The sequence below is a fragment of the Oncorhynchus clarkii genome, chromosome 16 (assembly GCF_045791955.1).
Source record: "Oncorhynchus clarkii lewisi isolate Uvic-CL-2024 chromosome 16, UVic_Ocla_1.0, whole genome shotgun sequence".
Taxonomy (NCBI): Eukaryota; Metazoa; Chordata; class Actinopteri; order Salmoniformes; family Salmonidae; genus Oncorhynchus; species Oncorhynchus clarkii.
In genome coordinates this window covers 4,772,309-4,788,836 of record NC_092162.1, presented here as the reverse complement: position 1 = coordinate 4,788,836, position 16,528 = coordinate 4,772,309, and the positions used below count along the sequence as shown (strand labels likewise).

General features: G+C 42.1%; 2 protein-coding genes across 3 annotated transcripts in view; one reads left to right on the top strand and one right to left on the bottom strand.

Annotated features, from left to right (window-relative positions):
• Positions 1-208: 208 nt before the first annotated feature.
• On the top strand, positions 209-7,737 carry LOC139367410 (mitochondrial ribosomal protein L14). 2 transcript variants are annotated; one of them, XM_071105613.1, is made up of 3 exons: positions 209-262; positions 485-566; positions 6,821-7,730. In XM_071105613.1, the coding sequence occupies exons 2-3, from the start codon at positions 493-495 to the stop codon at positions 7,185-7,187; spliced, it is 441 nt and encodes a 146-aa protein (XP_070961714.1). In that variant the 5' UTR covers positions 209-262; positions 485-492; the 3' UTR covers positions 7,188-7,730. The 2 variants fall into 2 exon arrangements, with proteins under 2 accessions (XP_070961714.1, XP_070961715.1); XM_071105614.1 differs by having other exon boundaries at positions 237-257; positions 6,821-7,737.
• Positions 7,738-11,618: 3,881 nt separating this feature from the next.
• The window catches only part of LOC139367826 (calpain-1 catalytic subunit-like), a gene marked incomplete at its 5' end in the record, with an annotated part of 46,769 nt that continues 41,859 nt past the window's right edge, over positions 11,619-16,528 (bottom strand). Inside the window, 5 exons of the mRNA XM_071106165.1 lie at positions 11,619-11,771; positions 13,378-13,436; positions 13,660-13,773; positions 13,850-13,928; positions 16,344-16,412. Of these exons, the coding sequence (XP_070962266.1) occupies positions 11,745-11,771; positions 13,378-13,436; positions 13,660-13,773; positions 13,850-13,928; positions 16,344-16,412 (348 nt within the window). The remainder of the gene's footprint in view (positions 11,772-13,377; positions 13,437-13,659; positions 13,774-13,849; positions 13,929-16,343; positions 16,413-16,528) is intronic.

The window sequence follows — 16,528 nt, the reverse complement described above, 5'->3', positions numbered from 1 at the left end:
TGCGTTTTTATGACACATTACAATATATTTCCTCATGGACCTTTTTTAATTGAGTAATCAACTAAAATGGGTATCGACTATCATCTTTAAAATATCGACTATGAACCTACAAAAAGCTCTTATCAGAAGATACAAAATACAAAATAAATATGGTGCGCATTTGGTCCTAAGCGTTTGGTAATCAGTTGGGTCGCTGTTTGATGACGTATTTGACATTGGTATGGAGCACTCGTGAAAAGTTGCTAACTAGCTAGCTTGTAAGGTAGCTGCAATTATTATATTTTATCTAGCAAAAGTCAGAAACATGTAGCTACATACATAAACATACGATGTGGTAAAGCTTAGACGTAAAGAAATTAGTAGATTTAATTTGAAACTTGCTTTAATAACCCGTGCTTATCGGTTTAGTTGCTAGATTGTTAGCTAGCTGACCATTTGCAAAACGATGCATGTATAGCTAGCTAACCTCTTCTCTTCTCACAAGGTCCAACCATGGCTCTTATTTCAAGATCATGCAGTGGGTTCCTCGCGCAACTGTCATCACTGACGCATCACAAGGCTTTCAGGTGACTATTTGTTTTGATATATAAGTAATCTGCCTACATTGTGTAACGTTAAAGGCTTTCACAGTCTTACAGATTGTGCACCAAATAGTAAAAGTTACAAAAGCAAAACTCATGAACGGGAATTTTTATTTTATTTAACCTTTAGGCAAGTCAATTATGTAAATTCATATTTACAATGACGTCTAAAAGCACAGAAATGGCACACATAGAACAGATCTACCGCTTCCTTGACTTGCTTTCAATGCTAATGACCGATCTATAACTCAAATTTCTACGTGAGTTTGGTGGGTCACCAAAAAAGTTACATATTGCATCTTTAATAGTACAAATATGTTTATTACTCAACAAATATTTCCATTAGCAACTACTGTCATTTACTGTCGTCATGGACGGTATTCACATCTAAAAAAGGTCTAAATAAAGATTTACAAGCAACTGTACAAATGCCTATTCTGCACCTCTGATCACTCACCTCCCAAGGATCCCCGATAGCACTAACCTAATGCCATGCACAGGTCAGAAGTCTACACCAGCTCAATAAATTGGAGGTGTCGAAAATGATTTTTTTCCCCCCCTGAAGTACATACCGGCCGTGGCGGGAGTAAATTAACAAACTTATTTCATCATTATTAAGCTTGAAAGCTGGTAAATGGCTGCTTCCTGGGCTTAAAGGAGATTTGTCCCACCTATCTGGCAAGGCCAGATTCTGTTTGGCGTAGCCCTTGATCGTGACTCAGTTCCATTACATATAGGGCTGTCCCCAACTAAAAAAAATCTTGGTAGACCAAAAGTCGTCTGTTCTTTCAACCATTCGATTGCTCAAATTTTTACATGTGTAGAAATACCCTATGTGTTTTAATAAAATCAACTTTTTGCACTGAACTTGTCTGATGCTTTAAGCTTATGGTTTGATGCCTCAAGAGGGCGCCAGAGATCCAGACCCAACTATTCTCTTCCCACTCCTGCTGGCTTTTCGCAGATTCTGCCATTACTCTCCTGAAGTTGCTGGTAATCGGCAACATGAGGAGTCAGTAACCTTCCTCATGTGGAATGGCAATTTATCTTACAATTTCTACCGATCTCCGTGGCTGTTATGAAACCGTTTCATTTACTTTATGATGTCTTCATATGTCAAAATCATTGTCATGTGGTTAATCAAAATTCTACGAAAATGATACAAACCTAACAAGTAACTTCTATTGTAAACAGTCTACATAAAGCCAACAAATAAAAACATTACAGACTGCTGGTAGAAAAGATCCTGATTTTTAATTTAAACATTATTATTTTTTTTTACAAATAAATACCCTATAAATCACATTGGCTACACATGGCCTGTCTGCAACGAACTTGAAACATTGTATCAACTATTAACTTGGGTCTGGCCCAAAGCTTGTGCTAGCAAACTTATGTAAGGGATAAGAAGCTGTGCTTGACTTGGGCAGGCGCTCACCGGAGCTGAGCACTGGCACCTCACATTCTACTGCCTGAGATCCTGTTCCTCTTATAGAATATTAGCTAAAAAATTATTGTGGATCTCCTGCACCTAAATATAAACAGTACCCCCACCCAAAATGAGTACTGGAACCTATTTCAGTCCAAGTCGAGCACTGATAAGAAGCCTATTTTATGACGTTTCCACCATGTCATTATCATTAGACTTAGTGTAGTAGCCTGGTATAACCATCATGGGGCTGTAGGCCTCAGAGCACATACTGTTTAGTCTTAATACCGTGACTTACTGAGGCCTGTATTTCAATACCTATATAGTCAGAAATCACTTACTGTCTCAATCAATGAGGGAAGATTTAAAATAGACACAATGTCGGCGTGCACATTGTTGGATTACTACACGGAGCAAATATTTAACGATTTTAATAACGAGCGTTTTTCTGAAAATTCAAACGATACACCTGCAACTAGACAAGGCCATTTTATAAGCTCCGTGATTGGCCTAATCGAGAACGACGACGGTATCGATCAGGTTGGTCGAAAAGTACCTTTCCGATTTAAGGCAGCCCCCCCTCACCGATTCAGAGGGGTTGGGTTAAATCAGGAGGACACATTTCAGTTAAATACATTCAGTTGGACAACTGACTAGGTTTCCCCCTGTCCAGTAACGCCCAGTAATGGATACCAAAAATCTTTGTACACCAGATCATGTGATCCAACCAATCTGTAGCTATGTATCGGCTAGTCATCAAATCAAATCCAATTTATTTATATAGACCTTCGTACATCAGCTGATATCTCAAAGTGCTGTACAGAAACCCAGGAGACACTGTGACCCCATCCGAGGACACCCCCGGACAGGGCCAAACAGGAAGGATATAACCCCACCCACTTTGCCAAAGCACAGCCCCCACACCACTAGAGGGATATCTTCAACCACCAACTTACCATCCTGAGACGAGGCCGAGTAGTGGCCTGATGTCGAGTCATCTGTTATGAAAGACCAAACATTTTTCTCTGAACACAAGGTTACATGACGTGCACAGTCATTGTTATTGTATTTTAATTACGGGGTGATTCCTAGCATGGTTCTAGCCGGCCCTCTGCCCAGTACCCTGCCCTGAACTTTAGTCACTGTCACGAGACAGCTACCACCCGGTTACTCTTCCCTGCACCTTAGAGGCTGCTGCCCTACATAGTAATGGAACGCTGGTCCCTTTTAATAAGGAACGCTGGTCCCTTTTAATAAGGGAACGCTGGTCCCTTTTAATAAGGGAACGCTGGTCCCTTTTAATAAGGGAACGCTGGTCCCTTTTAATAAGGGAACGCTGGTCCCTTTTAATAAGGGAACGCTGGTCCCTTTTAATAAGGGAACGCTGGTCCCTTTTAATAAGGGAACGCTGGCCCCTTTTTAATAAGGGAACGCTGGCCCCTTTTTAATAAGGGAACGCTGGCCCCTTTTTAATAAGGGAACGCTGGCCCCTTTTTAATAAGGGAACGCTGGCCCCTTTTTAATAAGGGAACGCTGGCCCCTTTTTAATAAGGGAACGCTGGCCCCTTTTTAATAAGGGAACGCTGGCCCCTTTTTAATAAGGGAACGCTGGCCCCTTTTTAATAAGGGAACGCTGGCCCCTTTTTAATAAGGGAACGCTGGCCCCTTTTTAATAAGGGAACGCTGGCCCCTTTTTAATAAGGGAACGCTGGCCCCTTTTTAATAAGGGAACGCTGGCCCCTTTTTAATAAGGGAACGCTGGCCCCTTTTTAATAAGGGAACGCTGGCCACTTGAATAATGTTTACTTACTGTTTTACCCACTTCATATGTACAGTGCCTTGCGAAAGTATTCGGCCCCCTTGAACTTTGCGACCTTTTGCCACATTTCAGGCTTCAAACATAAAGATATAAAACTGTATTTTTTTGTGAAGAATCAACAACAATCATCATGAATCATGAAGTGGAACGACATTTATTGGATATTTCAAACTTATTTAACAAATCAAAAACTGAAAAATTGGGCGTGCAAAATTATTCAGCCCCTTTACTTTCAGTGCAGCAAACTCTCTCCAGAAGTTCAGTGAGGATCTCTGAAGGATCCAATGTTGACCTAAATGACTAATGATGATAAATACGATCCACCTGAGTGTAATCAAGTCTCTGTATAAATGCACCTGCACTGTAATAGTCTCAGAGGTCCGTTAAAAGCGCAGAGAGCATGATGAAGAACAAGGAACACACCAGGCAGGTCCGAGATACTGTTGTGAAGAAGTTTAAAGCCGGATTTGGATACAAAAAGATTTCCCAAGCTTTAAACATCTCAAGGAGCACTGTGCAAGCGATAATATTGAAATGGAAGGAGTATCAGACCACTGCAAATCTACCAAGACCTGGCCGTCCCTCTAAACTTTCAGCTCATACAAGGAGAAGACTGATCAGAGATGCAGCCAAGAGGCCCATGATCACTCTGGATGAACTGCAGAGATCTACAGCTGAGGTGGGAGACTCTGTCCATAGGACAACAATCAGTCGTATATTGCACAAATCTGGCCTTTATGGAAGAGTGGCAAGAAGAAAGCCATTTCTTAAAGATATCCATAAAAAGTGTTGTTTAAAGTTTGCCACAAGCCACCTGGGAGACACACCAAACATGTGGAAGAAGGTGCTCTGGTCAGATGAAACCAAAATTGAACTTTTTGGCAACAATGCAAAACGTTATGTTTGGCGTAAAAGCAACACAGCTCATCACCCTGAACACACCTTCCCCACTGTCAAACATGGTGGTGGCAGCATCATGGTTTGGGCCTGCTTTTCTTCAGCAGGGGCAGGGAAGATGGTTAAAATTGATGGGAAGATGGATGGAGCCAAATACAGGACCATTCTGGAAGAAAACAAGATGGAGTCTGCAAAAGACCTGAGACTGGGACGGAGATTTGTCTTCCAACAAGACAATGATCCAAAACATAAAGCAAAATCTACAATGGAATGGTTCAAAAATAAACATATCCAGGTGTTAGAATGGCCAAGTCAGGGGGCCTCCCGGATGGCGCAGTGGTTAAGGGCGCTGTACTGCAGCGCCAGCTGTGCCATCAGAGTCCTGGGTTCGCGCCCAGGCTCTGTCGTAACCGGCCGCGACCGGGAGGTCCGTGGGGCGACGCACAATTGGCCTAGCGTCGCCCGGGTTAGGGAGGGCTTGGTCGGTAGGGTTGTCCTTGTCTCATCGCGCACCAGCGACTCCTGTGGCGGGCTGGGCGCAGTGTACGCAAGCCAAGGTGGTTGGTTGTGTATCGGAGGACGCATGACTTTCAACCTTAGTCTCTCCCGAGCCCGTACGGGAGTTGTAGCGATGAGACAAGATAGTAGCTACTACAACAATTGGATACTACGAAATTGGGGAGAAAAAGGGGTAAAATTCAAAAAAATAAATAAATAAATAAAAAAAGAATGGCCAAGTCAAAGTCCAGACCTGAATCCAATCGAGAATCTGTGGAAAGAACTGAAAACTGCTGTTCACAAATGCTCTCCATCCAACCTCACTGAGCTCGAGCTGTTTTGCAAGGAGGAATGGGAAAAAATTTCAGTCTCTCGATGTGCAAAACTGATAGAGACAAACCCCAAGCGACTTACAGCTGTAATCGCAGCTAAAGGTGGCGCTACAAAGTATTAACTTAAGGGGGCTGAATAATTTTGCACGCCCAATTTTTCAGTTTTTGATTTGTTAAAAAAGTTTGAAATATCCAATAAATGTCGTTCCACTTTGTGTCCCACTTGTTGTTCTTCACAAAAAAATACAGTTTTGTATCTTTATGTTTGAAGCCTGAAATGTGGCAAAAGGGGGCCGAATACTTTCGCAAGGCACTGTATATACATCTCTCTATCTCTCTATATATACATCTCTCTCTCTATCTCTCTCTCTATACATCTCTCTCTACACATCTCTATCTATACATCTCTCAATTCAATTTCAATTCAAGGGGCTTTATTGGCATGGGAAACGTGTTAACATTTGCCAAAGCAAGTGAGGTAGATAATATACAAAAGTAAAATAAACAATAAAGATTAACAGTAAACATTACACGTACAGAGGTTTCAAAACAGTAAAGACATTACAAATGTCATATTATATATATACAGTGTTGTAACAATGTACAAATGGTTAAAGGACACAAGGGAAAATAAATAAGCATAAATATGGGTTGTATTTACAATGGTGTGTGTTCTTCACTGGTTGCCCTTTTCTCGTGGCAACAGGTCACACATCTTGCTGCTGTGATGGCACACTGTGGAATTTCACCCAGTAGATATGGGAGTTTATCAAAATTGGATTTGTTTTCAAATTCTTTGTGGATCTGTGTAATCTGAGGGAAATATGTCTCTCTAATATGGTCATACGTTGGACAGGAGGTTAGGAAGTGCAGCTCAGTTTCCACCTCATTTTGTGGGCAGTGAGCACATAGTCTGTCTTCTCTTGAGAGCCATGTCTGCCTACGGCGGCCTTTCTCAATAGCAAGGCTATGCTCACTGAGTTTGTAGATAGTCAAAGCTTTCCTTAAGTTTGGGTCTCTCACAGTGGACAGGTATTCTGCCACTGTGTACTTTCTGTTTAGGGCCAAATAGCATTCTAGTTTGCTCTGTTTTTTTGTTAATTCCTTCCAATGTGTCAAGTAATTATCTTTTTGTTTTCTCATGATTTGGTTGGGTCTAATATCTATACATCTCTCTATCTATACATCTCTATCTATACATCTATCTATACATCTCTATCTATACATCTCTCTCTCTCTCTCTATACATCTCTCTCTCTCGTAGTGTGTCAACAGCCGCAGCAGCCATCCAGAAAATGACCAGGGTTCGTGTTGTTGACAACAGTCCACTGGGTAGTACCCCATGGCACCGTTCGCCTAGAGTCATCCACGTGTACACCAAGAACGGAGTGGGAAAGGTGGGCGACCGCGTTCTGCTGGCCATCAAGGGAGGGAAGAAAAAAGCTCTTATCGTTGGCCACAAGATGCCCGGAGAGCGGATGAACCCGCGTTTTGACTCCAACAACGTCGTCCTGATTGAAGACAACGGTAACCCTACAGGAACTAGAATTAAGGTTCCACTACCGACACACTTGCGTAAAATGGAAGGAGACTATTCCAAGCTGTTGGCCATCGCTAGCCGGTTTGTGTAGTTCTGCAACAGGGCGGCAGGGTAGCCTAGTGGTTAGAGCGTTGGACTAGTAACCGGAATGGTTGCAAGTTCAAACCCCCGAGCTGACAAGGTAAAAATCTGTCATTCTGCCCCTGAACAGGCAGTTAACCCACTGTTCCTAGGCTGTCATTGTAAATAAGAATTTGTTCTTGACTGACTTGTCTAGTTAAATAAAGGTAAAATTAAAATTTTAAACAGAAGGTCCTTCGTTAATAGTTGTGATGACAGCCGTCGTGTCCTCACACAGGATCACGTGGAGGTGGAGGTGATTCCTAGCACATTTTCACGTAGTTGACATCAACGTACGACTAAGTGAAACATCTGACTTTTAAGTTGGCTGTGTGCCCCTATGTTAGCCAATGGAAATCTCTCCACATGTTATTGGTAATGAAACCGTGTTGTCGATGTAAACAGACCCTTTTTTTTTTCTTTTCTCCACAAAGTCTCATGTCATTTTATGTTGTTTTGATATAAATAAAGTTTACATTATTCAAATGATGCATCTGTATTACTCCTCAGGCTGAACTCTTAGGGCCGGTTTCCCGGACACCGATGAGCGTTGTCCTGGACAATAAGACGAGTTCAAAGGAGAATCTGAATTTAAATCTTCCACAGTATTTAGTCCAAGACTAATGACTTTTTTTTTGGTGTCCAGGAAAATGTCCAAGTCCAACAACGTTAAATCAAGGACCTTGGTGAAATGATGCTCATCACAGCCTACTGTTCAAATGACTGTTCATTCTAATAGGTGGGACTCAGAATTATGCCTCACCTACCCTTTTGCTCGCTGCATGTTCTGTAATTGCAGTAGTTAACGTTTTGTTCCCAAATGAATGCCGGTTGATTTTAATTCCTTTTTGGATCCTTTCTTGAACATTTCCACTTACGTGGAACATTCAGGTAGAAATATGTTGTGTAGAACGAGCAAGGATCTGACATATAGAACAAGCAAGGCACTACATGGAACATTCAGGTAGAAATATGTTGTGTAGAACGAGCAAGGATCTGACATATAGAACAAGCAAGGCACTACATGGAACATTCAGGTAGAAATATGTTGTGTAGAACGAGCAAGGATCTGACATATAGAACAAGCAAGGCACTACATGGAACATTCAGGTAGAAATATGTTGTGTAGAACGAGCAAGGATCTGACATATAGAACAAGCAAGGCACTACATGGAACATTCAGGTAGAAATATGTTGTGTAGAACGAGCAAGGATCTGACATATAGAAATATGTTGTGTAGAACGAGCACGGCACATTCAGATAGAAATATGTTGTGTAGAACAAGCAAGGCACATTCAGATAGAAATATGTTGTGTAGAATGAGCGAGGCTCTGACATATAGAATAAAGATTCGTGGCACCTCACCAGACGGTGAATTTGATTCTGGAAAATGGACCTCTCGGGTCCTTTACAAGCCAGAATGTTATAGAAAATGATATTTGAATTTACTCTGCCAATTTGTCCGTGGTGTTGGTCCTTCAGCTGCTCGGATTTTGAGCCGTCTCCAAAATAAAGTGTAGTTTTACCCCACTTTGTTAAGAACGCCGGGACCGCAGTTAATATGTCTATCACCTGGCGCACAACCATGGTAAAAACCTGCAAGACTTTGGCTAGTGCTCATGGTTTACGTGCGTGCTCTTCCGTCACGTGCACTTGCCTTTGGTCATGAACAATGCAGGTCTTGATTGCCACCCAGGCTGCGTTTAGACAGGCAGCCCCAATTTCAGATGTTTTATTATTATTTTTTTTCTCTTATTGTTCTTTTGACCAATCAGATCAGCTCTGAAATAGATCAAAAGACTGATTTAGTTTCACCATCAGGACCAGTTTTATATCTAGGTCAAAATATGTTCATTTCTACTGTGTGTGTGTGTGTGTGTGTGTGTGAACTTGATGAAAGCCATGCCTCTTATGATTTGTAAATGTCAAGAGGTTTCAAAGACCATAAAGCACAGTGTTCAATCCCAGGAGTGAACATGTATTTACTGAAGGTAAAACCCCAACTTTTACAATCGCTAGATTTTGCAGAGAGGATTGTCACAATCAGAACTTTTCAAACAGCAACATGTAGATATTAGATGCAAGGATAAATTAAGTGATCTTATTTACTCATTTGAAATCAATTCTAAAATGTAAAGTATAGGGAGAGGCATCTTGTTAGTTCAGTAGACATTGATGTATTTAATTATGTTGGAACGTTTTCCTCTCATTGCTTCCGTTGGTCTTATAGATCATTCATATAGACAACTCGAATACATTTGAATGAAAATTTAGATTAACCATCCCTTTAATACAATCCGCTCAAATACATTTTACCCAATGAAAATTAGATCAACCATCCCTTTAATACAATCAGCTCAAATACATTTTACCCAATGAAAATTAGATTAACCATCCCTTTAATACAATCAACTCAAATACATTTTACCCAATGAAAATTAGATCAACCATCCCTTTAATACAATCAGCTCAAATACATTTTACTCAATGAAAATTAGATTAACCATCCCTTTAATACAATCAACTCAAATACATTTTACCCAATGAAAATTAGATTAACCATCCCTTTAATACAATCAACTCAAATACATTTTACCCAATGAAAATTAGATCAACCATCCCTTTAATACAATCAGCTCAAATACATTTTACCCAATGAAAATTAGATTAACCATCCCTTTAATACAATCAACTCAAATACATTTTACCCAATTAAAATTAGATTAACCATCCCTTTAATACAATCAACTCAAATACATTTTACCCAATGAAAATTAGATTAACCATCCCTTTAATACAATCAGCTCAAATACATTTTACCCAATGAAAATTAGATCAACCATCCCTTTAATACAATCAACTCAAATACATTTTACCCAATGAAAATTAGATTAACCATCCCTTTAATACAATCAGCTCAAATACATTTTACCCAATGAAAATTAGATCAACCATCCCTTTAATACAATCAACTCAAATACATTTTACCCAATGAAAATTAGATTAACCATCCCTTTAATCTGCATTGTAATGCAATCCACGTGGTCTGAGTATCTAAAATATAATCCAATACGAGATGTTTTAAACCCATAAAAACTACGATTTGTTATTTGTCAGTTCTACTTTTGTTCAGTTTAATAACTCAAATACTGTATTTCCTCATATACAGTAACATTCTACAACTGCAGTACCATGATCGCCACTCTGAGACTCTACAATACTTCCACCTAGTGGGCATAGTCAAATAATGTCCTCGAATTTCAGCTGTGGCTAAAAGACAAATGATATTACCCAGAACACTGCGATAATCAAGAGCCTTCCTAACATATCTCACAAAATAATAAACCTAAAAAAATCGTAAGATATATATCTGACAACGTGTTTAACAGAACCTCTGTGAGTGCGTGAGCCAGATGGACTATCCGTAAATATTCCCATAACACCCCACGTGGGTCAACCAAATGGACTATCTGTAAATATTCCCATAACACCCCACTAACCCCACGTGGGTCAACCAGATGGACTATCTGTAAATATTCCCATAACACCCCACTAACCCCACGTGGGTCAACCAGGTGATGAGAGAGTTCACTAGAGGCACTAAACAGCAAAAGACAAAACAGACTTGATCCTCTTCGGTTCAACTAACGTGATTTAAAAAAAACGTGTTTCCACACAGCCATACTGATGCTTCGTGCTCTGACCCATTCTGTTCACAGACAGCTCTAGTAGGGCCGGGGCGATACCAGTATGGGCTCATTAGTGTCGTACATCCCATTTTATTTACAGACAGATCTACAATTCCACAGTGAATAAAATGTTTTTAAAAATTTCTAAAATTTTGCATAGGTAACCCCGTAGCATGGGGGTGTGGTCTTTAGCTTGGTTGGGAGGGTCTCGCCCTGCATTACATGGCTAGTAAGATCCTCACTGCTATATGGGGTTAGCTGAGGTGGGTGAGGGGGCTTGCTGTAGTGTAGTCGGCAGGCTGAGGGGGGTTGGGTGAGGGGGCTTGATGTACTGTAGTTGGCAGGCTGAGGTGGGGGGGGTGAGGGGGTTGCTGTACTGTAGTTGGCAGGCTGAGGGGGGTTGGGTGAGGGGGCTTGCTGTAGTGTAGTTAGCAGGCTGAGGGGGGGGGGGTGGGGGGGCTTGCTGTAGTGTAGCTGGCAGGCTGATGGGGGGGGGGGTGGGGCTGTGCTGTAGTGTAGCTGGCTGGTGTAACTGATTCACACTATAGGGCCAAACTGAGCCGAACTGAACTGGGCTGGTTATTCTTTCACCATAGTAGCTGGAACCGTGCTGGAAAGGACAATGTGGAAATAAAATATCTGAGTCAGTACAGTACAGGTCAGCCCTATCGTTCAGATCAGGCAGAGGAAGATATAGGCTAGGAAGGTCTTCATGGTTTCAGGGAAGATATAGGCTAGGAAGGTCTTCATGGATTCGGGGAAGAGGCTACAGTAGATCTATATGAGCCCAGTGAAGAAGCACCTTGCCGGGCACGTTGGATGTTCGGCCTGGTTCTCTTCAACCACACATGGTCATATACAGCCACTGAATACATACAGGAAGAAAATAGAAAGAGAGAGGCCAATGGACAGAGAGGAGAGAAAGGGAGGCCGATGGACAGAGAGGAGAGAGAGAGATGGACAGAGAGGAGAGAGAGGGATGGACAGAGAGGAGAGAGAGAGATGGACAGAGAGGAGAGAAAGAGAGGCCGATGGACAGAGAGGAGAGGCCGATGGACAGAGAGGAGAGAGAGGGATGGACAGAGAGGAGAGAGAGAGATGGACAGAGAGGAGAGAGAGAGATGGACAGAGAGGAGAGAAAGAGAGGCCGATGGACAGAGAGGAGAGAGAGAGATGGACAGAGAGGAGAGAGAGAGATGGACAGAGAGGAGAGAGAGAGATGGACAGAGAGGAGAGAGAGAGATGGACAGAGGAGAGAGAGAGATGGACAGAGAGGAGAGAGAGAGATGGACAGAGAGGAGAGAAAGAGAGGCCGATGGACAGAGAGGAGAGAGAGAGATGGACAGAGAGGAGAGAAAGAGATGGACAGAGAGGAGAGAAAGAGAGGCCGATGGACAGAGAGGAGAGAGATGGACAGAGGAGTGAAAGAGAGAGAGATGGACAGAGGAAAGAAAGAGACAGACCGGTGGACAGAGAGGAGAGAAAGAGAGAGACCGGTGGACAGAGAGGAGAGAAAGAGAGAGGCCGATGGACAGAGAGGAGAGAGAGAGAGAACGACAGGTGGACAGAGATGAGAGAAAGGGAGAGAAGGGCAGAGAGGAGAGAAGGACAGAGAGGAGAGATGGACAGAGAGGAGAGAAGGACATAAAGGAGGGAAAGAGAGATGGACAGAGAAGAGAGAAGCACAGAGAGGAGAGAAGTTAGACACTAGACCACAGGCTGCTAAAATGCATGGCTGTTTGTTGAAAATGTAGAGAATGATCTAGGACCCACCTCAGAGATATTCACCTCAGATGCAGGACTCACCTCAGATATATTAATCTCAGATGCAGGACTCACCTCAGATATATTAATCTCAGATGCAGGACCCACCTCAAGATATTCATCTCAGATCCAGAACCCACCTCAGATTCAGGACCCACCTCAGATATATTAATCTCAGATCCAGGACCCACCTCAGAGATATTAATCTCAGATCCAGGACCCACCTCAGATATATTAATCTCAGATCCAGGACCCACCTCAGAGATATTAATCTCAGATGAAGGACCCACCTCAGAGAGATTCATCTCAGATGAAGGACCCACCTCAGATGCAGGACCCACCTCAGAGAGATTCATCTCAGATCCAGGACCCACCTCAGATATATTAATCTCAGATCCAGGACCCACCTCAGAGATATTAATCTCAGATCCAGGACCCACCTCAGATATATTAATCTCAGATCCAGGACCCACCTCAGATATATTAATCTCAGATCCAGGACCCACCTCAGAGATATTAATCTCAGATCCAGGACCCACCTCAGAGATATTAATCTCAGATGAAGGACCCACCTCAGAGAGATTCATCTCAGATGAAGGACCCACCTCAGAGAGATTCATCTCAGATGAAGGACCCACCTCAGATCCAGGACCCACCTCAGAGATATTCATCTCAGATGAAGGACCCATCTCAGATAAAGGACTCACCTCAGCGATGTTCATCTCAGCCACTCCTTCTCCCTCTTTGTCTAGCTGCTGGAAAGATCCTGTAACAATAGTAAGTACATTTATGAATGATAACTTTGTTGGATATGACCAGGGTCCTGTCGATTAGACACCAAATGGAAGAAAACAAGGAGGGACTACCTAGACTTGTGCAATGAGAAGAAGGGTTTTAAAGCATTAACGGTTGCCCAGGTAACTGGTTTAGCATACATTAGGTCTACACACAGTACATCCATCTTGATTAACTAACAGTACAGTACTTACTAAACAAGGCTTCCAGTTTCACCAGACAGCAGATGAAGTTGTCAAAGTCTATGGCCTCGTTCTCAGCATAGCGAGCCACCAGGACCTGATTCAGCCTGTTGTTCAGTTTAAAACCTACGAGGGAGACGGCAGAGTCAGTAGTGTGTGTGTGTGTGTGTGTGTGTGTGTGTGTGTGTGTGTGTGACTATACCTGCCGACTCCACAGCAAGTCGCATCTCATAGGAGCTCATGGATCCCGACTTGTCCATGTCATATTCTCTATAGATGACCTACCGATAAAACACACAGATATCACATTCTCTACAGATGACCTACCGATAAAACACACAGATATCATATTCTCTATAGATGACCTACCGATAAAACACACAGATATCATATTCTCTATAGATGACCTACCGATAAAACACACAGATATCATATTCTCTACAGATGACCTACCGATAAAACACACAGATATCATATTCTCTATAGATGACCTACCGATAAAACACACAGATATCATATTCTCTGAAGATGACCTACCGATAAAACACACAGATATTATAGACATAGGCTGGGATTCAATTTCATGTCGCGTTATGTCGCAGCCGACTACATGCACAGTGTTTACCATGAAATGCGATCTCTGCGAACGTCATGGAAAATGCCTATAAAATAAGCATGGTCAGATTCATAGTGCCTGGCGCTATAACACACCTTGGATTGAATCATGGCCATACAGATTTCAAAAGGTAGGAAATACATGCATTTCTTTGAATGATTCAGTATATTAGGTTCAAATGTATGGAAGTATATACTCAGTGGTCAGTTTATTAGGTACACCCATCTAGTACACCAGGTCAGACCCCCCTTTTGCCTCCAGAACAGCCTGCATTCTTGTGGGCATGGAAACGTTATTCAATTGGTATCAAGGGACCTAACGTGTGCCAGGAAAACATTCCCCACACTCCATTACACCACCAATCTGTACCGTTGACACCAGGCAGGATGGGACTATGGACTCATGCTGCTGATGCCAAAACCTGACTCTGCCATCAGCATGATGCAACAGGAAGTGGGACTCGTCAGACCAGGAAATGTATTTCTCCTCCTCATTGTCCAGCGTTGGTGATGGCGTGTCCACTGTAGCTGCTGCTTCTTCTTCTTGTGTTTAGCTGATAGGAGTGGAGCCCCGGTGTGGTCGTCTGCTGCAATAGCCAATCAGTGACAAGGATCGACGAGTTGTGCGTTCCGAGATGACACGCCGTTATTTGACTGTTTGTGGCACGCCTGTTAGTTTGCACGACCCTTGACCCGGCGTGCCTGGCACCGACGATCATACCATCCTCAACGTCGCTTAGGTCACTCGTTTTGCCCATTCTAACATTCAATCGAACAGTAACTGAATGCCTCGATGCCTGTTTGCCTGTTTATTATAGCAAGCCATGGCTACGTGACGCTCTGTCTGTAGGAACAATCCATTTTTTTGTGAACGGGGGTGGTTTACCTAATAAACTGTGTATATACTGTTATTCCTGTTACTGCAGTTGTACAAAAGGCTGTAGATTGATGCAGTGTGTCACGCCCTGGCCATAGAGAGGTTTTTATTCTCTATTTTGGTTAGGCCAGGGTGTGACTAGGGTGGGCATTCTATGTTAATTTTCTATGTTTTGGATTTCTGTGTCTGTTTGGCGGGGTGTGGGTTCTCAATCAGAGGCAGCTGTCTATCGTTGTCTCTGATTGAGAACCCTACTTAGGTAGCTCTTGCCCACATGGGTTTTGTGGGTAGTTATTTTGTGTTTTGCGCCTGACGGAGCTGTTTCGGTTGTTAGTTTTGTTACGTTGTATTTCGTGTTCAGTTCTAGTTAATAAATGACGAACACGTACCACGCTGCGCCTTGGTCCTCACCTTCCACCAACGACCGTTACACACAGTCATATTAAATTAATCAGTGTTGTGCACCTTAGGAATTACAGTCCCCCTAAACTGGCTACTCAGTGTATATGCTGGGTACTTCCTGTTATTGCAGTTGTATAAAAGGCTGTAGATTAATGCAGAGTCATATGGAATATGAATCAGCATTGTATTGAATAGTAATGAATATGAATCAGTATTGTATTGAATAGTAATGAATATGAATCAGCATTGTATTGAATAGTAATGAATATGAATCAGTATTGTATTGAATAGTAATGAATATGAATCAGTATTGTATTGAATAGTAATGAATATGAATCAGCATTGTATTGAATAGTAATGAATATGAATCAGTATTGTATTGAATAGTAATGAATATGAATCAGCATTGTATTGAATAGTAATGAATATGAATCAGTATTGTATTGAATAGTAATGAATATGATTCAGTATTGTATTGAATAGTAATGAATATGAATCAGCATTGTATTGAATAGTAATGAATATGAATCAGTATTGTATTGAATAGTAATGAATATGAATCAGTCATATAAATGAATCCGTATTGTCCACCTTCAAGCCAGATACAAACTGGGCCCTAAGGAATTGAATCAGGAATGAATCAACCCTTAGCTCTCACCAACAACAGTACATGGTCACAGAAGAACTAGGTATATGTCCCAAACCCTAATTGTCCAGGGTAACTCTAACCCAGATAAATCTCTGGGCCGTAGTGCATTATATTAGGAATAGGGTGCCGTTGAGGATTCAAGCCAGGCCTTACCAGCCACTTCCTGATCTTATTCCAGAGCATCTGGAACTCTACCAGGCCGAGACGGGCGGTGCCATCCTTCTGGGGGATTTGCTGAGTCAAGGAATGTAAAAAAAAAAAAAGTAAGAAAGGAAACTCTTCAGTCAGCCAATCAGAAACATGGCTGCTAGTGTGGAGACCCTGTTCAATACCGACAG